The 24,012-nt window shown below is 43.8% G+C and overlaps 1 protein-coding gene across 1 annotated transcript in view; it reads right to left on the bottom strand.

Moving 5' to 3' along the window:
* Nucleotides 1–1,414: 1,414 nt before the first annotated feature.
* The window catches only part of LOC149440962 (vomeronasal type-2 receptor 26-like), a 146,036-nt gene continuing 123,438 nt past the window's right edge, over nucleotides 1,415–24,012 (bottom strand). The window contains exons 5-6 of the mRNA XM_089657929.1: nucleotides 17,996–18,119; nucleotides 1,415–2,669 (exon numbers count right to left, since the gene is read on the bottom strand). Coding sequence (XP_089514055.1) covers nucleotides 1,750–2,669; nucleotides 17,996–18,119 — 1,044 coding nt within the window. The 3' untranslated portion in view covers nucleotides 1,415–1,749. The remainder of the gene's footprint in view (nucleotides 2,670–17,995; nucleotides 18,120–24,012) is intronic.

Genomic DNA, 24,012 nt, shown 5'->3' with positions numbered 1-24,012 from the left:
TGCCCCATCATTGGTGTCAGTGTGGGAGGAATAGTGCCCCATCATGGGTCTCAGTGTGGGAGGAATAGTGCCCCATCATTGGTATCAATGGGAGGAATAGTGCCCCATCACTCGTGTCAGTGTGGAAGTAATAGTACCCCATCATTGGTGTCAGTGGGAGGAATAGTGCCCCATTATTGATGTCAGTGGGAGGAATAGCGCCCATCGTTGTCAGTGGGCAGAGCATTAATAGGAAGAGGTGGAGCCTAAATAGGAAGGGGTGGAGTTTACTGATGAAGGGGTGGATCTTAAAAAGAAAGGGGTGGGACAACTTTAGATGTGGGGGGTGCCCGATTTTAGTCTTGCCTAGGGCAGCACAAAACCAAAATACACCACTGACCAGACCCAAAGTGCTTGGTATGGATGGGAGGGGGGACTCCACACCGTTGTTTTTTTAAAATTTTAATTGTCGGGCACTGCTGACAATTCTTTTGACATTCAGCTGTCAGCGGGGAAGCCCACTGACAGCTGAAACATTAAAGAATATTTCATAACTAAAATACTGCATGACTTAATAATATAACTCATGAGGTATTTTAGTAGCTGAACGGTATCTTACTGCATACTCAGATGCTGTAAGATACCGCTCAGTAAATTGTCCCTGTTCGAAGATTGCTGTCAAACTTTCAGTAGTTTCGAATGTTCAACCGTGAACCAAACAGGAGGGTGTTCGGCCCATCACTAGTTACAATAGCCTCCACTCTTCTGGGAAGGCTTTTTACAGGATTTTAGCGTGTGTCTGTGTGAAGTGGTGGCCATTCAGCTTTGCAAAAAATACATTTAATAATATACTGTAAACCTGGGGTTAGCTAGTGCACAATTCCTTCATTTCATGCTTGAATACATTCAATGGGAGGTAGGAGAACTATTCTATAGTCTCAGTAATGGTCAGGCTGGGGAGTATCATGACCTGATGCCACTCATACAAATCAGGACCACGAGTAGGGCATCATGAAGACAGCCTCCATGACAGTGAAAGGTGATCCAAGCATCAGTCTCAACTATATCTGCAGCAGTATAAATAATTCATGAGGTCCCCTGGAGCTCTTCTGCAGTTGCAGTGCACACAAATGGTGTGGTGCTCTTGATTTTGGGGACACCTGCTATTAATTCCCAAGTACAAGATGGGAGCACTGGTGGTACCGATATTGGAACATTTGCAAAATTACTTATGACAGTTAAAAGAACCTGGGGCGGTAAAAAATGTAGAAGGCATGTTAAATGAATTAGGGAGCTTTTGTGTGGCACAAAACATGGGAAACACAGCTGAAGGGATAGAATAGTCTCTTTTCCAGAAACACATATAATATGAATATTCTAAACCCACAATTGCATACTTTGACTACTTTACCTGTTCATATGGAGGACTTTAGGGTGATAAAGGATGAGCATTTATTTGGGAGATAAACTCATAGCAAGAGTACATGTTAATGATAAGCAGAAAAACGAGGTTTAAAGAAAATAATGTTGCCACGTAGGCCTTAATTTTAAGGTTACTAAAAGATGTGTTTGAAATGATTACAAAATAAAAAATGTTAGAGATAACATGAAGCCTCCACATCAGAGACAGCTGGTTGAAATTGTTTAACATTCGTTTCATTTCAATGATTTTCTTTTTCTTCAACTGAGTCTTTTACTACTTTTACAAAATGAAAACATTAAGCAAGAATTGTATTTTTCTAAAACTCACTATCCCTAATTTACAACATTTTATGAGTTGAATGCAGATGTTGCTTTTCTTTGGGATACGGTTGCCTTCACATTCAGTTCTGGCTTGATCAGAATGATGTAACATTTGGGACTGAAGATGGAGCCCAGGAGTCCAGCACTGGAGGACAAGATGGCGAAGACCTCCACAGCCACTGTGTATCTCCCTTTGGTGCTGAGGTAGGCTGGGATGAAGGAGATCCAAACACTACAGAAGACCAGCATGCTGAATGTGATGTATTGAGCTTCATTGAACACATCTGGAAGTTTCCTGGCTAAAAATGCTATAATAAAGCTAAAAACAGCCAGACCTCCCATGTATCCAATCACAATGTAGAAAGCAGTGACAGATCCCTCATTACACTGTAATATTATCTTTCCCATTTCTAACTGGGTGTTATACTCTGGGAAAGGTGGAGACAAAGTCAACCAAAGAATACAAATTACAATCTCTGCTAGAGAGCAGACAATCAGAAGAAATATAGAAAAATGTTTCCCCACCCATTTATTCAGTTTGCTGTTAGGTTTGGTCATGTTAAAAGCTAAAACCACGGTGACTGTTTTAGCCAAAACTGAAGAAACTGCAACAGAAAAAGTTATTCCAAAAACAGTTTGTCGGAGGAGGCAGGAAATCTTTGTTGGACGTCCGATGAACAGCAGAGGACATAGAAAGGACAGGATCAGTGAGATCAGAAGAATGAAGCTGAGGTTCTGATTATTGGCTCTTACTATTGGAGTGTTTTTGTATTTGAAAAACACTCCAGAAACGATAACAGATCCAAAACAGAATGACAAAGCCGTAACTGCAAGAGATAATCCTAATGTATCTCCATAAGATAGGAATTCAGTTGCTCTTTGTATACAGGCGTCTCTTCTCTCATTGGGCCATTGATTCTCCGGACACTTGTAGCATCTTTCCATGTCTGAGAAAAGAAAAAAGTTCAAGCATTTGAAAAAACTGGAGGAGGCATATGTTTGACTGATATTACTGTAATTTCAAAGATACAAACAATCTAATGAATATACTGTAAGCTACATTTATAAGTCCTGTACAGGGGCGGACTGACCTTTTGGAAACTTGGGCACTGCCCGAGGGCCCAGGTTCAGTAGGGGGCCCCATGAGATGCCCCTGGTACCTTTTTCATAGGCTTTTTTGAGTTTGGGCAAGGACACAGGGGCCCCATGACCCCCTATTGCCCGGGGGCCCCATGAGTTGGCAGTCCTCCCCTGGTCCTGTATTGTGTTGTATATAATTTGAAAGGAGGAAGGATCAGATTCTGAATGTTTTAAATCCTTTTCTGTGTTCTGAGGAACCTTTTTATAAAGTAATTGGAAGTATGGGCTTTAAAATGCTAAATTACGTTCATATTTTTGTTTTTTTTTCCATAAAGTCTTTTATTAAGAACAAATGGTATCAACAGCAATAGCATTCCAGAATTATTTTTACATGAAATCATCACAGCAAAAAGAAAGGGGACATTTAGAAAAGAAAAACAGGACACACCAGTTGGTTTACAGCAAAATAGAATCCAATTCAACGTCCTGTGTACAAAGAAAAGAAATATACAAACCGTATTCTGTCAGAAGAGTAGACCTGCCAAGCCACTGGTACAGGTACAAAAAACAGCCAATAATGTAGCTCTGATAACAGCTTTAGTACTCCAGATCTACAAATATAGTGGGATTACAGAAAAAAAATAAAACAATCCCAATAAACAAACAATTAATAAACAATTAATCCACCTCTCCCACAGGCACGTGACCTAGCACCTCAAAAATGCCAAAGCCACCCCTATTAACAGTGTCTGGGGGATATAACTGAAAAGGAGCATATCCAGATGCCCAAAGAAGGGCCATCCAGCAAGGTCATTCAAATACATCCCAGAAAATCCTCAGTGGACTTAAAGTGAATCCAGTCAGACCAAACTGTGTGAAACTTCTGTATATTTTCATGTGAAACATAAATAAGCTCTTCCATTTCCTCAGTTTTATTAATACTCAGAAAGCATTCTCTAATCATTGGGACAGTCTGTGAGCGCCAGTGGAATGGTATACATATTCTAGCTGCATTCACCATGTGCATGGCAAGGGATTTAAAATATTTCCTTCGAGGGAGGGTGGCGTGATGCAATAGATATTGAGATGGAGTAAAATCCATGGGTAACGCTGTAATTTGGCAAATAAATTTATGGACAGTAGACCAAAAGGGTGTCAGAAGGTCACAACTCCACCAAATGTGAAGCATAGATCCCTCTTGTCTACCACATGTCCAACAAAGGTTAGATACCGAGGGGTAGCATTTATGCAGGAGCATCGGAGTCCTATACCACCGCATCCTAACTTTGTAGGCATTTTCCTGAACCGCCACATTAAGTGAGCTCTTGTGCACAGACTCAATAAGCTTTTCCCAGACATCATCCACAAATGTGAGTTAGAGCTACTTTTCCCAAGCTTCTCTTGCTTTATCCGGTACATCTAAAGAACACGCCAGCAGCATAGAGTATATTGCCGAAATCAAATGGCATTGGGGACGTTTTCGAGTGCACAAGGATTCAAAAGCCGTTAGGGACCTATTCCATGGCTGCATTGCAGTGGTAGGTTGTAGAAAATGCTTAATTTGTCTGATCCAGGATGAAAAAGCCTTCATAGAGGAAATGGACTCAAGATGTGCAAGCAAGACAAATTTCCCCCAAAGAAAGAAGTGACAACTCAAAATATCACTGTGGGGCCACCCTAAGTTTAGAAACGTGTCTGAAAGCCCGGGAGGAAACTCCTTATTGCCATGGAGGGATGTTAAAGGACCAGGGTTGGACGAAAAAAAGCGGGGACTTACATACCTCCTGAATATTTTTAAGTGAGCGGCCTATAAGAGGATGATTTAGCACTGCTTTCAGCAAATGTTGGGGGGGGGGTCCAGGACAAGAGCCGCAAAGTTCAATGACTCAAATCCCTTTCCAGATCCACCCATGCTTTCCCCGCAGCATGGATACATCTGTCTACGATAGGAACCAATTGGCAAGCCAAACAATATCTATGGAGGTCTGGGAGTCCGATACCCCCTTGCAGTTTTGGGAGAGTAAACCAGGAATATTTAATACGGGGCACCAAGTTTTTCCACATAAACTATAGGCAAGCTGTCTTATATGTTTTAAAAAACAACTTTGGGAGAGCAATCTGAGAAATATGTTCATTTTAATCTGTGCCGCCCTCCCAAATCATGAGACATTAAGATTGGCCCATCGCTGGAGATCATCTTGAGTTGTATGAAGAAGTGATTTAAAATTTCTGTCATAGAGTTCAGCCAAAGAAGCTGGAATCTGCAAACCCAAGTAGGTAATATCGCGGCCTTGCCAAGTAAACGAGAAGTATTCCTTACACTGAGCAACAACAGACTGCAGCAAGGAGACATTCAGGGTATAAGATTTGTGATAATTTATCCCCAAATGGGAAAGAGTATGGAAGCGGTCCAATTGGCAGAGCAAAACAGGCAAAGAAAGCTGGGGCGACTGTCAAAACAACATGAGATCATCGGGCAAATGCAGCCACCTTGTATTCCCTACCTCCTACCGAAAAGGCCCTTGATATCCATATGCGATTGAATTCTATTCAAAAAAAGTTCCAGAGTTAAAACAAAAATTAGAGGGGAAAGAGGGCAACCTTGTCGGGTGCCATTAGTTATATGAAAGGCCTCCGACAAGTGTCCATTAGCTCAGACCCAGGCAGTCGGGTTGGAATACAATGCCAATATATTGGCCACCATCCTGGGGAGCAACCCGACTGCTTGGAGAACCTCTTGCACGTAGGGTCACACAACCCTGACAAATGCCTTTTTGGCATCAAGGAATAGAAAAAACCCTGGGTTTGACTGGTCATAAGCCAGTGATGCAGGTTGAGGACTTTAATGGTATTATCACAGGCCTCTCTGTCCAGAACAAAACCCATCTGGTCCAGCCCTACCCAGGAGAGTAAGAAAGGAAGTAACCTTTCAACTCTGGATGCATCCTTTCCTTCCTTAGGGATTACAGTAATATGGCTTCTAGGGAAAGAGGCAGAATCTGCTACAGAATTAAACAGCTCCATTAGGCGAGGTGCAAGAACCTCCTGGAAGCACTTGTAGTACTGTAAAGTCAGGCCATCAGGACCAGGACTCTTACGGGGGTTTCATCTGTTTTGGGGCAGTAATAAGCTCTTCCAGGGAAAGACTATGCTGAAGATTGTGAGCCACCTGATGGGAGATAGCCTTTGGGCCATAGTTAGCCAAAATTGCCTAATGTGCTGGGTATGGGAAATGGAAGTAACCTGTATTTCCGATTGCAAATTATAAAGGTTCCTATAGTAACATTCAAATTGATGTACTATTTCCTCACTGCAGGAGTGTAGCTTACGGTGAGGTCCTCGAAGGTGGTATATCTGTAGTGATGATCTCACCGTCTGTACCGTCCTAGCCAACTGTCTCCCACTTTTGTTTCCGTACTCGTCGAACACTCTCTGCCCCAATACATACCTACGTCTCGTTTGTATGCCCAACTCCTCTAATAGGAGAGAGCGCAGTTGAGAAAGCTCCAACAAGGTCTGTCGTGCGCAAGACTGTTTTTGGAGATTTTCTAGCACATGTATACGGTCAGTAAGACCTATGACTTTAGCTTGGCGGATTTTCTTCGCTTGGGCCAACAAAGCTAACAATTCCCCCCGAATCACACATCTGTGAGTCTTACACAGGGATACCGATGGCTTCCATATTTTAGAAAGCAATTACGTTAGAGATATATGGTAAACATTTTAGAACAGCGCCTTGTTGAATAGATTTACCTTGTGTACAGTTTACTTTTGCAGTGCCCACTAGGTCGGCCTAGTGTGAGGTAAATTCATTTTTGGCTCATGGTAGTGAGTGAGCCCAAATTACTGAGGGTTCAGTGTAAGGTCAGGCTGGATGACTCAGTAGGTTGGGGCTCTTTCGCCTCCACCTGGTTCTGGAGCTTCTGGAGCATGGAAGCTTCCAGAACCAAAGAACATAAGGGTGGAGACTTCAATCTGCATATTTATGGGAGTCTGACAAGTCACAGAAGTCTAGCAGTGTAGTAGACCAATCTATAAATATGAGAGAGCCATGCTAGTCAGGTGGAAGATGGATTGCTAAGAGATGTTTCAGTGTAACCTGGAAGGGAGCCCCGGAGGAGGGGGGGTTCTGCTTCCAGGCTGGAAGCTGAGGAGAAGCTGAAAGAGGGAGCTTTGGTGCCCTGCACTCCACCGGGTAAGGATAGCATGCAAAGCTTGGAGAAGAACCAGCCCAGCTAGAAGGCCTGAAAGCAGTTCTATCCACAGCTGCAAGACAAGGACAGTGTGAGTACTTCTACATCCCAGGGTATAGAAAGGAGAGTTTTCCTGGAAATTCTGACAAGCAGGGGCGGACTGACCATTTGGAAACTCGAGCACTGCCCGAGGGCCCGGGGTCAGTAGGGGGCTTCATGAGAAGCCCCTGGTACCTTTTTTCATAGGCTTTTTTGAGTTTTGGCAAGGACACAGGGGCCCCATGATCCTCTATTGCTCGCTATTGCTCGGGGGCCCCATGAGTTGTCAGTCTGCCCCTGCTGACAAGTCTTCAGGAAATAGTTCATAGCTTACCCAATACCTTGCCCTGAGAGCAGATACTGTAGCCAGGTGGGCTGGTATTCTGTGCACCAAGAGGACCTAAAGCTCATACTCATTTTCATGTTGCTATAAATCCACTCAGGGGACATCAAGCTCTGAGAAGGGGATTACTTTACTAAGGACTGTAATGGTTCCGACTGGAAAGCAGTCAAGTATTTGTTTTTTTTTTTCTAAGTGTGCCAGAGCAGGAAAGTCCTCATCATTCTGTTTCTTCAATCAGATTGGACATCCCATAATCACTTTACCCCATCCAAGTTGATAACCCCTAATAAAACAGAAAAAAAATTCAGGCCCATGGACTGTTTACTACTTTGGATGCAAATGGTGAAAATGCGTGTTGCCTAGCTGTGCAGATGTAAGCCGTGTACCGGGGTGGGCTCCCCAGGATACAGTGAAGTCACGAACGAGGAAAGCAACCCCAACACCAGCTTTTGCCACAACAGAATTTTACTTAGATGTGGCAAGTAAACACAACCACAAATGCTGGGAACATACAGTTGCAAGAAAAAGTATGTGAACCACTTGGGATTACGTGGAGTTTTGCATGAATTGGCATAAAATGTGCTCTGAACGTCATCTAAGTCACAACAATAGAAGAACACAGTCTGCTGAACATAATACTACACAAACATTAGATGTTGCCATGGTTTAATTGCACATAACATGTAAACATTCACAGTGCAGGGAGGAAAAAGTATGTGAACCTTTGGACTTAATAACTGGTTGACCCTCCTTTGGCAGCAATAACCTCAACCAAACGTTTCCTGTAGTTGCAGATCAGACCTGCACAACGATCTGGAGTAATTTTGGACCACTCCTCTTCACAAAACTGTTTCAGTGTAGCAATATTCTTGGGATGTCTGGTGTGAATCGCTCTCTTAAGGTCATGCCACAGCATTTCAATCGGGTTGAGGTCAGGACTCTGACTGGGCCACTCCAGAAGGTGTATTCTGTGCTGTTGCAGCCATTGTTTTGTTGAATTACTTGTATGCTTTGGGTCATTGTCCTGTTGCATCACCTATCCTCTGCGGAGCTTCAGTTGGCGGACAGATGGTCGTACGTTTTCCTGCAAAATGTCTTGATAAACTCCTGGAATTCATTTTCCCATCAATGACAACAATCCGTCCAGGCCCTGAGGCAGCAAAGCAGCCCCAAACCATAATGCTCCCTCCGCCATGTTTTACAGTGGGGATGAGGTTTTGATGTTGGTGTGCTGTGCCTTTTTTTCTCCACACATAGTGTTGTGTGTTCTTCCCAAACAACTCAATCTTGGTTTCATCTGTCCACAGTATATTTTGCCAGTAGTGCTGTGGATTATCCAGGTGCTCTTTTGCAAACTTCAAACGTGCTACAATATTCTTTTTGGACAGCAATGGCTTCCTCCGTGGTGTCCTCCCATGTACTCCATTCTTGTTTAATGTTTTCCTTATTGTAGATGTGTCAACAAAAATGTTAGCATGTGCCAGAGATTTCTGTAGGTCTTTAGCTGACACTCTTGGATTCTTCTTTACCTCATGCAGCATTCTGCGCTGTGCTCTTGCAGTCATTTTTACAGGACGACCTCGCCTAGGGAGAGTAGCAACAGTGCTAAACTTTCTCCATTTGCAGACAGTCTGTCTTACCGTGGACACATGAACATCAAGGCTTTTGGAGATACTTTTGTAACCCTTTCCAGCTTCATGCAAGTCAACAATTCTTGATCGTAGGTCTTCTGAGATCTCTTTTCTGCAAGGCATGGTTCACATCAGACAGTGCTTCTTGAAACCAGTAAACCCAAAACAGGTGTGTGTTTTTTAAGGGCAGGACAGCTGTCAGCAACACATCCAATATCATCACACTGATTGGAGTCAACGTTGGCTCACTCCTGGCTCCAATTAGCTCTGGGAGAAGTCATTAAGCTAGGGCCTCACATACTTTTTCCTCCCTGCACTGTGAATGTTTACATGTTATGTGCAATTAAACTATGGCAACATCTAATGTTTGTGTAGTATGATGTTCAGCAGACTGTGTTCTTCTTCTATTGTTGTGACTTAGATGACGTTCAGAGCACATTTTATGCCCAATTCATGTAAAACTCCACATAATCCCAAGGGGTTCACATACTTTTTCTTGCAACTGTAGCTCTGGGCTCCCTGCTGTTCCCTGGCTGGCCTGTGACACTCCTAACACACAGGCCATATGTCATTGTGTATGAACAGAGAGGAAGGGGGAGAATGAGGGGGAAACATGTTTGTCAGGATGGTTGACCCTTTGCCAAGATGGAGGTTGAAGCCAAAATGGTTGAACTGCGTCCATCTCTGGGTGCACGCCTGCCACACCTCCCCCCTCAGGTGGTTGAATGGGAGGGAACTGCAATTTCCCTCCTGACACAGCCCACTTCTGCCGCAGGCTTGCCTGACCAGGGCACAGAACCACTGTGCCCAGGGGTTCACCTTGGGGTGATATGCACTGCTGAAGAACCAAGTTCCTACTGAAAAGAAAGCTGTTCTCCCCCGGCAACACTGCTGTGCCAACCAAGTGAGTGGTCACGGGTGAGCACTAGCCAGCTGTGACTATCCGAATATCGTGGCGACTGCCGGGCTGCCCACCTGTTCACAAAACACTTCGGCTCAGGGGTGTCATCTGTTAACATATTAATATGTAGCTTCTTTTTGAGGTAGAGAAGGAGATTTCCTTCTCCTATCTTCTTCCTCAGGCCTAGGACTACATCTGGCCCGAAGGTAGTGGCGCCTGTGTGCACCAGAACCGGACAGGCGAATTCTGGAACTCGCCTCCCAGATGTGTCCACGGATACCTTTATCCAAGATGAACATTCCTCTTTACCTACTAGCATCCAGGACACCAGTTCCACCAGTTTCCTGTCTGCCAGGTCAGTCACAGTTCCAGCTGAGCCAGGATAGTTGCACCCAGGCGTCTTACCATAGCAAGCTGCACCCACGACTGACGTAACCTGCTTTTTGGCCTGGGGAGTAGGCCAGGCTACAACTGCCTCAGCCTCCCCATGCCCAGACCTCTGGGGGTCTCTTCCTACCGGTGGTTCCTAAAGCTGAACCACTGACATGCCCCTCTGACAGTTACCATTCTAGACGGTCAAACTAGGCATGGGCAGTTTGTTCCTGACTAGTGACAGGGGCCCAAGTTGCTCTTCCCAGACAGGGCAGAACACCGCAAGGCCCCTAAAGTGGGTAACTGCACTCAGTTCCACTCCACATTGCAGATCATTCCTGACCCCTGGGGAGGTCGTTTGGTGCATTCTCAACCCCAACTAGCTTTCCCGTGAATTCAGGCAAGCCACATGGGGTAGTGAAGGCTGACTCATCCAGAGCCTCCTAGGTTAGAGATGGTGGCCCATACCCCCTGCTCAGGTCCATGATGGTTAAACAGTGGGCACCTTCCGGATGCTTCATTACCTCATGGCCCCTGGGCATTTATTACAAATCTTATACCCTGAATGTCTCCTTGCTGCAGTCTGTTGTTGCTCAGTGTAAGGAATACTTCCCGTTTACTTGGCAAGGCCGCGATATTACCTACTTGGGTTTGCAGATTCCAGCTTCTTTGGCTGAACTCTATGACAGAAATTTTAAATCACATCTTCATACAACTCAAGATGATCTCCAGCGATGGGCCAATCTTAATGTCTCATGATTTGGGAGGGCGGCACAGATTAAAATGAACATATTTCTCAGATTGCTGTACCTGATGCAAACCGTTCCCATTGCTCTCCCAAAGTTGTTTTTTAAAACATATAAGACAGCTTGCCTATAGTTTATGTAGAAAAACTTGGTGCCCCGTATTAAATATTCCTGGTTTACTCTCCCAAAACTGCAAGGGGGTATCGGCCTCCAAGACCTCCATAGATATTGTTTGGCTTGCCAATTGGTTCGTATCGTAGACAGATGTATCCATGCTGCGGGGAAAGCATGGGTGGATCTGGAAAGGGATTTGAGTCATCTAACTTTGCGGCTCTTGTACTGGAACCCCCAACATTGGCTGAAAGCAGTGCTAAATAATCCTCTTATAGGCCGCTCACTTAAAAATATTCAGGAGGCATGTAAGTCCCCACAGTGATATTTTGAGTTGTCACTTCTTTCTTTGGGGGAAATTTGTCTTGCTTGCACATCTTAAGTCCATTTCCTCTACGAAGGCTTTTTCATCCTGGATCAGACAAATTAAGCATTTTCTACAACCTACCACTGCAATGCAGCCGTGGAATAGGTCCCTAACAGCTTTTGAATCCTTGTGTACTCGAAAACGTCCCCAATGCTTTTTGATTTCGGCAATATACTCTATGCTGCTGGCGTGTTCTTTAGATGTACCGGATAAAGCGAGAGAAGCTTGGGAAAAGTAGCTCCAACTCACATTTGTGGATGATGTCTGGGAAAAGCTTATTGAGTCTGTGCACAAGAGCTCACTTAATGTGGCGGTTCAGGAAAATGCCTACATAGTTAGGATGTGGTGGTATAGGACTCTGATGCTCCTGCATAAATGCTACCCCTCGGTATCTAACCTTTGTTGGACATGTGGTAGACAAGAGGGATCTATGCTTCACATTTGGTGGAGTTGTGACCTTCTGACACCCTTTTGGTCTACTGTCCATACATTTATTTGCCAAATTACAGCGTTACCCATGGATTTTACTCCATCTCAATATCTATTGCATCACGCCACCCTCCCTCGAAGGAAATATTTTAAATCCCTTGCCATGCACATGGCGAATGCAGCTAGAATATGTATACCATTCCACTGGCGCTCACAGACTGTCCCAATGATTAGAGAATGGTTTCTGAGGATTAATACAACTGAGAAAATGGAAGAGCTTATTTATGTTTCACATGAAAATATACAGAAGTTTCACACAGTTTGGTCTGACTGGATTCACTTTAAATCCACTGAGGATTATCTGGGATGTATTTGAATGACCTTGCTGGATGGCCCTTCTTTGGGCATCTGGATATGCTCCTTTTCAGTTATATCCCCCAGACACTGTTAATAGGGGTGGCTTTGGCATTTTTGAGGTGCTAGGTCACGTGCCTGTGGGAGAGGTGGACTAATTGTTTATTAATTGTTTACTGGGATTTTTTTTTTTTTTCTGTAATCCCACTATATTTGTAGATCTGGAGTACTAAAGCTGTTATCAGAGCTACATTATTGCCTGTTTTTTGTACCTGTACCAGTGGCTTGGCAGGTCTACTCTTCTGACAGAATACGGTTTGTATATTTCTTTTCTTTTGTACACAGGACGTTGAATTGGATTCTATTTTGCTGTAAACCAACTGTTTGTGTTACTATGGTAACATTGTACTACTTTGGTTATAGTGAAATATGAAAAAAAATCTTAAAAAAAAAAAAAAATGTAATAAAAAATTTAAAATAATAAAAAAAATTAAAAAAAATATAAAAACTTTTTTTCACACTGTCACCAGTCAGTGTCCCTGATCACCACCATGCCAGTTATATGAAGACGCTGTACTGCACTGGTGACAGTATGTAAAAAAAAAATTGTGAAAATAATTTGTTTTATTTTTTCATTTTCCGAAAAAATATGACAAAAAAAAAAAAAACTTCAAAAAACTCGCCATGCCTCTTATGAATTACGTCGGACTGTCTACTTTGCAAAAAGGGGTCATTTGGGGGATAACTGTACTATTCTGACATTCTTAGACCTCAAGAAATCAGATTGGCTGTCAGTACTTCAGGATTGATCAATATTCAGATCTATACCATAGTTTGTGAACTCTATAACTTTCCTACAAACTAAATAATACATCCTAATTTGGGTTATTTTCACCAAAGACATGCAGCAGAATACATCTCGGCCTAAATTTATAAAGAACAATTATTTATTTGCAAACTTTTATAACAGAAACAAAGAAAAACGTGTTTTTTTTTCACAATTTTCGGTCTTTTTTTGTTAATTTAGCAAAAAATAAAAACCCCAGCGGTGATTAAATACCACCAAAAGAAAGCTCTAGTTGTGTGAAGAAAATGATAACATTTTAGTTTGGGTACAATGTTGTATAACCGCGCAATTGTCATAAAAAATGTGAGAGTGCTAAAACCTGAAAAATGGCCTGGGCAGGAAGGGGGTAAAATGCCCGGTATTGAATTGGTTAAATACTATGTACATGCTCCTACTTATCATGTGTGAGGACTTTTCCCTAATCCAACCAAAACCACCAGGTCAGTCTTTGTTCGTGGTTTTTAACCACAGTCATGCCTTTGTACATTGAGCAGTTCTTGGATGCTGCATTCATGTGGTAAAGGCTAACTGCACCATTGAGACCATCTTACATTTGATACTCATTTTAGGGTGTAGCGGATGTAACGTGATGCCAATCAGATCACCCAACCACAAAATATACCCACTCTGACAGCATGCCGGGGGGGAATGAATGAACTCTAAATCACGTCTTCCACCATGGACGATGGATTTGAAATTCTCAATGGAACACAAGTGCGGTGATCACCACATTAGTAGTCCATTGACCTCCAGCTTAACAGCTGAAAGTCCATATCTCGGTAAAGACAGAGCTGGGGGATCAGTCTGCAGGAGCCTTGCACTGCACTTGAGATCCACTAATTGTGGCTGCAAAACTTTGCAAGCTCATATGCAAAAAATTATAAATGCATTTTTTTTGTTGCAAGCCTATGTGTATTTATTATTTTCTTGCAAAAGGTGGACCTAACCTTGAACATGTGTACTGTTAAGGCAGCCCATTCATTCTGAAATTCACACTATCATTCTTCGTGACTTCAACATCCCTGTTAATCTTAACACTCCTGCTACATCTAAATGTCTGAGTCTACCACTTCTTTTGACCTAAAACAATGGACGCATGCTTCTACTCACTCCAATGGTAACTGTCTCGACCTTGTATTCTCCTACCTATGCACTCCTCCTTGCAACCTCACCAACTTTCCTCTTCCTCTCTCTGATCACTCCCTTATTAGCTTCACTCTCTCTGTGGCATCCTTCTCTCTGTCTTCCAACTACCAAACAGTTACCCGTAGAAACCTTCGTTATCTTAACCCTTCTCTTCTTTTTACAGCAAAATATTGTCTCTATGACAAAATCTCAGCCCTATCCTGCCCCAACCTGGCCACTTCTGTCTACAATAGTTCACTGTCATCCACCCTGGACACTTTGGACCCCCAGACACCGAATTAGGCCCCGACCGTTACAGCCCTGGCAAACAGACAATACCAGATGCCTCAAAAAACGTAACCGTGCTCTGGAGCATTTATGATGTAAGACTAGGACCCAGCAAGACTTCGACCAATAAAAAATCTGCCCTTCAAAAATACAATTCTTGTCTCCACACTGCCAAACAGACCTATTTTATCACTCTCATTAACACCCTCTCACACAATCCCCATCAACTCTATTATACTTTTAACTCTCTACTTCGTCCTTCTCTACCTCCACCCACTAACTCACTCACTGCCCAGAAGATCGTTAATCACTTAAAAAATAAAATTGATACAATTCGTGACGACATCTCCACTGTACAGTTAAACCCCTCACCCTACACTCCTTGTCCACCTGCACAATCTATACTTCCCTTGTTTAACCCAGGTACTAAAGAGGAAGTTGGTAAAGTGTTTTCTAAAGCCCACCTAACCACCTACCCCCTGGACCCTGTTCCCTCGCAAATATTATGGTCACCCTCTGGCTCTATCCTTCATTCTTTAACTCATATCTTCCATCTCTCCCTTTCTATTGGCATCTTCTCCAACTCTCTAAAACATGCGCTAGTCAACCCCATACTTAAAAGAGCCACACTGGACCCCGCCAATCTTAGCAATCTAAGACCCATCTCCTTACTCCCTTTTACCTCCAAACTCCTTGAACGTCTAGTCTACAACTGGCTGAGCTGCCACCTTATTGAGAATAATGTTCTCGATTCCCTTCTGTCTGGATTTTTCCCACAACACACCACAGAAACTGCTCTCCTAAAACTCACAAACAACTTACTAACCGCTAAAACCAATGGTCACTATTCCATTCTCTTGCTTTTGGACCTCTCCTCTGCCTTTGACACAGTTGACCACCCCCTCCTCCTCAAAAAACTCTATTTACTTGGTCTCCATGACTGTACTCTCCATTGGTTTGAATCTTACCTATCTCACTGCACCTTCAGTGTCACTTACAACTCTACTTCCTCCTCTCCTACTCCTCTTACTGTCGGGGTCCCGTAAGGTTCTGTCCTTGGACCTCTCCTATTCTCGATTTACACTTCTTCCTTGGGTCAGCTGATAGCTTCCCATGGTTTCCAATACCATTTCTATGCTGATGACACACAACTTTATCTCTCTACTCCTCAGCTCACCCCATCAGTTTCCTCACATATCACCAATTTACTAGCAGACATATCAGACTGGATGTCACACCACTTCCTAAAACTCAATCTATCCAAAACTGAGCTCATAATATTTCCTCCCCTACGTGCCTCTTCCCCTGATTTCTCAGTCAGGATCAATAGCACCACTATCAACCCATCCCTGCATGCCAGGGTACTAGGGGTAACCCTGGATTCTGAACTATCCTTTCAGACCCACATCCAATCCCTGTCCAAATCATGCCACCTCAACCTCCACAATATCTCCAGAATATGCCCCTTTTTAACCAATGATACCACAAAGCTCCTAATTCACTCCCTGGTTATCTCTCGCCTCGACTACTGCAACTCCCTCCTCATCAGCTTACCTTTACATAGGCTATCCCCCCTCCAGTCCATCATGAATACTGCTGCCAGGCTCATCCACCTTACCAACCATTCAGTGTCTGCTACCCCTCTCTGCCAATACCTCCACTGGCTTCCACTTGCCCAACAAATAAATTCAAAATACTAACAACCACTTACAAAGTCATCCACATCTCTGCCCCCAGCTACATTACCAACCTGGTCTCAAAATATCAACCAAACCACTCTCTTCGATCCTCCCAAGACCTTCTGCTCTCTAATACCTGTATCACCTCCTCCCATGCTCGCCTCCAGAACTTCTCCCGAGCTTCTTCCATCCTATGGAACTCCCTACCCCAATCTGTCTGGCTGTCTCCTAATCTATATACCTTTAGACGATCCCTGAAAACCTTTCTCTTTAACCTCCCTGGCGGTATGATTATTTCAGATTTTTGGTGCTGAAAGCGGTACCATTTTTTTGCATGGAAATATGTATTTTTTTTATTGTAGGCTGTAATTTTTAGGAAAAACTCACTGAAATCTGTCCGAACAAGAGTCTAGTAAACATCCCGGGTATGATAAAATTTGAAACACAAAATCATAAATTATAATTTAATAAATAATCATAAAAATAATATAAAAATAATAAAAAATTTAATTCAATAATATAATCAAACCAAAAACACTGAAATGTGAAATAGAGCGCCAAGTTCGCACATTGCTGAGCTCAGTCACAAAATCGTTTTCAGTGTCTGATGACGAATTTCCCCCACGAATCATTATCACTCAATTCTGCAAGTGGTTCTGATTTACTATCGCTGTTCTCTAGCTGATCTAAACCGCTTTTGACCTAAAGGGACACTTTTTGGACGCCATGGACATTTCTCAGTTTCCAGGCAGAAAGAACAGACAAAATGCAGGCAGGGCGCAGGACAAAGCACTAGGGACAATATGTATGTGAAATTGGTTGAGACAGCAATGTTTTACTATGTAAAATGTAAAAAAAAAAAAATGACATTTTTTAAAATTTTTAAATTTCCCGCCGCCGGCGGCGGCGGCGCCCGTACGTCCCGACGTCACAGGGACAGGACACAGAAGCCGGATGCCGGCATCGGCCGGAGGAGATGGCCGGGGACGCTGCAGGGGACACATCGTGGGAGCGCAGGGTAAGGTAAGTAAAGAACACATGCCGGAGCAGTGCCGCATGGTATTCCCGAGTGTAGCTCGGGGTTACCGCTTTTGGTACTGAAATGTTACCCCGAGCTACACTCGGGAATACCGCCAGGGAGGTTAAGGAAGCCTATCCTGCTTCTACCTAGTAAACTGCCATTTATTTCCTCCATCAGCTCATCCCCCCCACAGCTATTACCTTTTGTATCACTCAACCCCTCCTCCTAGATTGTAAGTTCTAATGAGCAGGGTCCTCTGTTTCCTCTTGTACCAAATTGTATTGTAACTGTAATGTCTACCTTTATTTTGTAAAGCGCTGCGCAAACTGTTGGCGCTAAATAAATCTTGTATAATATTAATAATAATGTGTATTTATTATTTTCCTGCAAAAGGTGGACCTAACCTTGAACATGTGTAATGTTAAGGCAGCCCATTCATTTTGAACAGACAGAAAAATGGACATGCAGCCTTTTTCCTGCTGTAGATTATCATAATGCAGAGTAGCGCATTACTGCAATGCATCTCTAACTTGGATTTCAGCCCTAGATGAATGCAGCATTGCAAGGGGTACCCATTACAGTGTGTTGCAGTGTACTGCAGCACATATGCAACAGAACTGAATGGTGTGGTGATGTGTTGCTATAATACATGTTTACGTGAGCTGGGATAACATGGTACTGCAATGCATCACATTGCTAACTTAAATTTCAGCCCTAGATGAACTCAGCATCACAAGAGGTACCAACTAGTTTGATTGGTGAACTCGTTCTCCGGACAGGGCACACAGTAGTGGCAGCAGGAATGTCCTCCACTCTGATGGACTTTTTGGTATCCGGGGAGGCAGCTCTTAGAGCACACAGAACGCGGAGTCTAAAGACAAAATCCATGATTACACCTAAACTGAGTTCTCAAATACATTAAAAAAAAAACAGTTTCATTTACCGGTAACGGTATTTCTGGGAAATCTTCAAGGACGGCACACCTGAGTGATGACTAGCTTAACCTGACAGGAGACACAATCCACAATTGACAGAGTTTAAATTCCCTGCCTTTCCCCCCACTCCTCAGTTATATAAGAGTATTCCCACACATTGGTGCATGAAAGGTAACCTGTCTTGAAATAACCATCACAAGATAAGGGTGTGAAGTAGGCTCACCATCCTGGAAGATTTCCCAGAAATACTGTTACCAGTAAGTGTAACTGGTACTTCCTTCTAGTCATCTGCCAGGATGGAACACCTGAGACGATAAGCAAGGTACTCAGGCCTACCTTAGGGCGAGACCACTGTCTGTAATACTTTCCTGCCAAACATCAGGTCCTGAGGTGACAACTCTACCCTGTAGTGTCTCACAAAAGGTGTCCCGGCTTGTCCACGTGGCCGCTTGGCAGATCTGCTCAATCGATGCTCCGGCCCTCTCCACCCAGGAGGTCGCTAGCGCTCTAGTAGAGTGAGCCCTCAGGTGTGAGGGAACTGAAACCCCTGATTGCTCATAAGCTAAGGAGTGGAGGGAAGGGTGAAGAATTTAAGCTCTGTCAACTGTTGAGTGTGTTTCTTGTCAGGTGGAGCTAGTCATCTCTCAGGTGTGCCTTCCTGGAAGATGACTAGAGAAAATGGTAGTTTATAAAATGTTCATTATGCTCATGTGGCAAACAACTGCATGTTTAAAATCAAAATCAACATTATTATTATACAAGATTTATATAGCGCCAACAGTTTGCTCAGCGCTTTACAATATAAAGGGATACAATACAGCAACGATACGGTGCAATACAAGAGGATTAGGAGGGCCCTGCTCCTTGGAGCTTACAATCTAAGAGGGAGGGGCTGGTGATACAAAAGGTAATAACTATGGGAGATAAACTTATAGGAGGAATAGAAGATTCCGTTATTTGCTGACGGAGGGATAGGCTTTCCTGAAGAGATAGGTTTTCAGAGATCGCCTAAAAATGGGCAGAGTAGGCAATAGTCAGATAGATTGGGGTAGAGAATTCCAGAGGATGGGGGAGGCTCTGGAGAAGTCCTGGAGACAAGCATGGGAGGAGGAGACAAGGGAGCTAGAGAGCAGGAGGACGTGCAAGGAGCGGAGAGTACGGTTTGGGTGATATTTGGAGACCAGATTGGTGATGTAATTTGGGGCAGAGTTAGAAATGGCTTTATATGTTATTGTTAATGTTTTGAATTTTATTAGTTGGGCAATGGGAAGCCAGTGGAGGGATTGGCAGAGAGGGAAGTCTGATATGGAAACATTAGTAAGGTGGATGAGTCTGGCAGCAGCATTCATGATAGACTGAAGAGGGGATAGCCTGCGATGAGGTAGGCCAATGAGGAGGGAGTTACAGTAGTCAAGGCGAGATATAACCAGGGAGTGAATAAGTTGCTTAGTGTTTTCAGAGGTTAAGAATGGGAGTATCTTGGAGATGTTGCGGAGGTGAAGTCTACAAGATTTGGACAACGATTGGATTTGGGGCTGAAAGGACAGATGGGAGTCTAGGATTACACCTAGTACCCCTGCATGAGGGGAAGGACTGATGGTTATATTATTGGTCTTGATGGAGAAGTCAGGGGAGGGGCACAGGCTGGAGGAAATAGTATGAGCTCAGTTTTGGAAAGATTTAGTTTGAGGAAGTGGAGTGACATCCATGCCGATATGTCATTTAGTAGGTTAGTAATGCGAGAGGAGACTGAAGGGGCGAGGTGAGGAGTAGAAAGATAGATTTGTGTGTCATCAGAATAGAGATAGTACTTGAAGCTGTGGGAGTTTATCAAGTGACCAATGGAGGAGGTATAGATGAAGAAGAGAAGGGGTCCAAGGACAGAACCTTGAGGGACCCCTACAGAAAGAGACAGAGTTATAGGTAACACTGAAGGAGCGCTGCAATAGGTAGGAGGAGAACCAGGAGAGAGCAGAGTCTCGGAGGCCAAGAGAGCGAAGTTTTTTGAGGAGGAGGGGATGGTAGACTAAGCGTTCTAAGAGTTTAGAGGTAAACGGAAGCAGGGAGATGGGTCTTAAGTTGTTCAGGTTGGTGGGGTCCAACAAGAGCTTTTTAAGTATGGGAGTGATGCGGGGTGGGAAAGCACCATTGGAGAAGGAGAGATTGAAGATGTGAGTGAGGGAGCATAGGACAGAAGAAGAGGGTGACCGTAGAAGTTGTAAGGGGACGGGATCCAGAGGGCAGGTGGTGAGAAGGCTGGCCCTGAACCCTATGAATACGTGCATCGCACGAAACGCGTCAGGGGGCAGCAGCAGCAGGACACCTCACCACTATTGGTGGACACCTGGAAAACGTATGGTCAGTAAACTTTTTATTTAAAATCTTTTCATGTACCCCACACCTACCAACCCTGAATAAAGATATCTGAAGCAGTATCACGCTATGAGGTCTCTTATTGGGCACTCTGTGTGAGTGCTATCATTCGCAGTGCCCATTTGGAGGATTCTGGACCCTTGGAGGTGATACCTGGTAGCAGTTCTGATGATCTTACTTCTGTGGAACCGGGATGGTGATCTGGGGGCAATCTGATCTGGGATCTGATGATCGTTTTATGGCCTGGTGACGCAGGATCACATATTGCGTATGTTAAACGCACATCTGGTGAGTGCGTTTTTCACCTATTTGTGTGGTTCACACTTATCATCACACCTTGGATCAGGACGTCCACTCACCTGAATTAGGATCTCTCCGTGATCCGCACTATTATATTGAACTTTTTGAATTCACAGATCACCATTGGGGTGATATCACGCATGTGTACAAATTCACACAAACTCACATTAATATATTGTGTGTATCAACTGTGTTTTATTATTTAGCGCTGCACCATTCTATGTGATATATATGGGCTTCTGAGAAAACTTTAGTGACCTCTTCAGTAGTAGCAAGGTCAAAAGAGGAAAGTGTTGAGGGAGATTTTGCACAAGATATGCTAAGTAGGATGGATGTCTGTGCAGTAGAGTGCCCCTATGAATCGCATCAATCTTGTTTTTGAAATGATTTGCACTTGTGTAAGCAGTGAGTGAGTTACTGGGTGGAGGTGGAGAAAGTAGAGAGTTAAAAGTAGAGAAGAGACAACGAGGACTGAATGACAAGCTATTGATGAGAGTAACAAAGTAGGCTTGTTTTGTAGCATGGAAAGAGGAATTGTATGTTGAGAAAGCAGATTTATATAGGGTGAAAGCTTGCTGAGATTTGGTTTTATGCCACAATCGCTCCAGTGCATGTCTCTTAAGATTTCTGGTGTGGTCAGTCTGCCACGGTTGTAATGGTCGGGGCCCCGATACTTTGTGTAGTTAGGGGAGCAAGTGAGTCTAGTGTGGATGAAAGTGAACTGCTGTAGACACAGTAGCCAGGTCAGGGCAGGACAGGGGAGAGATTCTGTCATAGAGGCAGTCAGTTGCAGAGTGGAAAAGAGAAGGATTAAAGTTATGAAGGTTTCTGCGGGTAATTGTTTGCTGCTTGGAGGGATAAGTGTGATCGTGATAAGAGAGAGGAAAGGGGGTGTTTGTGAAGTTTTAGGGAGTGCAAAGATGGGAGAAAACAAGGTCTAATGTATTCCCATCAGAGTGAGTGGAGGACTGTGTCCATTGTGTTAAGGCAAAAGATGAGGTTAGGTTGAAGAGTCGGGATGTAGCCGGGTTGTTCACATTAATGGGGATGTTAAAATCTCCAAGAATGATAGTGGGTAGTTCAGAGGAGAGAAAGTAGGGTAGCCAAGCAGAGAAGTCATCCAGAAAGCAAGACACTGGTCCAGGAGGCCGATAGATCACTGCAATCCTCAGAGAAATGGGATAAAACAGCCGAATGCAGTGAGTCTCGAAATAAGAGAAGGATAGAGAGGGAGGGTTAGGGAAGACTTGAAAGTTGCTCAGTGGGGAGACATAATTGGCTATAAGGTGTTTTTTCCCTACAAAATAACTCAATCAGGTAAAAAAAAGCATTATGGCCACTAGGTAGCAATGACAATATAAGAACTACACATATTAGAAAAAATATGGCAATTTTCATACTAAATGTGTGAATGCTCGTGACATCCACACAAATAACAAACTACCAAACTACCTTACCAACCTTATACCCAAATATCACCCAACCTGTACTCTTTGCTCCTCACAAGACCTCCTACTATCTAGCTCCCTGGTCTCCTCCTCCTACGCCTGACTGCAGGACTTCTCCAGGACTTCCACCATCCTCTGGAACTCACTACCCCAATCCATCAGACTGTCACCTACCCTCCTCACCTTTAGGAGCACCCTGGAATCCCATCTCTTCAGGGAAGCCTACCCCACCCTCACTTAACAGCTGAACTCCTCCACTCCTCCTACCACTCCATTCCCCACAGCCACTTCCTTCTGTACCACTATCCCCTCCCTCCTAGATTGTAAGCTCGAGAGAGCAGGGGCCTCAAATCCCTCGTGTATTGTTTTGTTACTGTATTGTCTCTTGTTCTGTCCCCCATATATATTAACTGTGTTAACGTACAGTTAAGGGGGGATATGATCTCCATGTATAATACATAAGGGGGGGATATGATCACCATGTATAATACATAAGGGGGGATATGATCTCCATGTATAATACATAAGGGGGGATATGATCTCCATGTATAATACATAAGGGGGGATATGATCTCCATGTATAATACATAAGGGGGGATATGATCACCATGTATAATACATAAGGGGGGATATGATCTCCATGTATAATACATAAGGGGGGGATATGATCACCATGTATAATACATAAGGGGGGATATGATCACCATGTATAATACATAAGGGGCGATATGATCTCCATGTATAATACATAAGGGGGGATATGATCTCCATGTATAATACATAAGGGGGGATATGATCACCATTAGAGATGAGCGAATCGAAGTATCCGAAGTGGAATTCGAGTCGAATATCGGAAAAATTTCGATTCGTGCCGAATCCGAAAAACAGCCTAATTCGGACGCGCGAATCGAAATTTTTCCGAAAATGGCGGCTGACATGTGCGGCGACGGAGCGGGGATGTCGGGGAAGGCGCGCAGACAAGGCGCGCTGCCCCATAATGCATTCCTCAACGACATGTGATCGCATCAGCCAATCAGCAGCCAGCCAGCCAGCACTGTGTAATGGTCGAGGTATATATAGCGGCCATTTTGGAAATCTTCATTTGCCTGCAGTCATTGAACAGAGGCAGACCGCTCTGTACTAGGGACAGGGACAGAGTTAGGGCCACAGAAACGAGAATTGGGGACAGAGAGAAGTTACTTAGGGACAGAGAACCATTACTCAGGGACACAGACTTGTTAATGAGGGCCACAGAATCGTTATTTAGGGACAAAGAAACGCTAGTTAGGGCCACAGAATTCATACTCAGGGACAGACAGAATTGTTACTCAGTGCCAGAGAATTGTTACTTAGGGCCACAGAAACGTTATTAGGGCCACAGAATTTTTACTCAGGGACAGACAGAATTGTTACTGAGTGCCAGAGAATTGTTACTCAGGGACAGACAGAATTGTTACTGAGTGCCAGAGAATTCTTAGGGCCACAGAATTCATTCTCAGGGACAGACAGAATTGTTACTCAGGGACAGACAGAATTGTTACTGAGTGCCAGAGAATTGTTACTCAGGGACAGACAGAATTGTTACTGAGTGCCAGAGAATTGTTACTCAGGGACAGACAGAATTGTTACTGAGTGCCAGAGAATTGTTACTCAGGGACAGACAGAATTGTTACTGAGTGCCAGAGAATTGTTACTCAGGGACAGACAG

Source organism: Staurois parvus, unplaced genomic scaffold (assembly GCF_062004578.1).
Source record: "Staurois parvus isolate SC_StPar_1 unplaced genomic scaffold, SC_StPar_1.0 ptg001043l, whole genome shotgun sequence".
In the NCBI taxonomy this organism is placed as follows: domain Eukaryota; kingdom Metazoa; phylum Chordata; class Amphibia; order Anura; family Ranidae; genus Staurois; species Staurois parvus.
The sequence above is the reverse complement of the archived record's forward strand: the minus strand, read 5'-3'. Positions and strand labels throughout refer to the sequence as shown.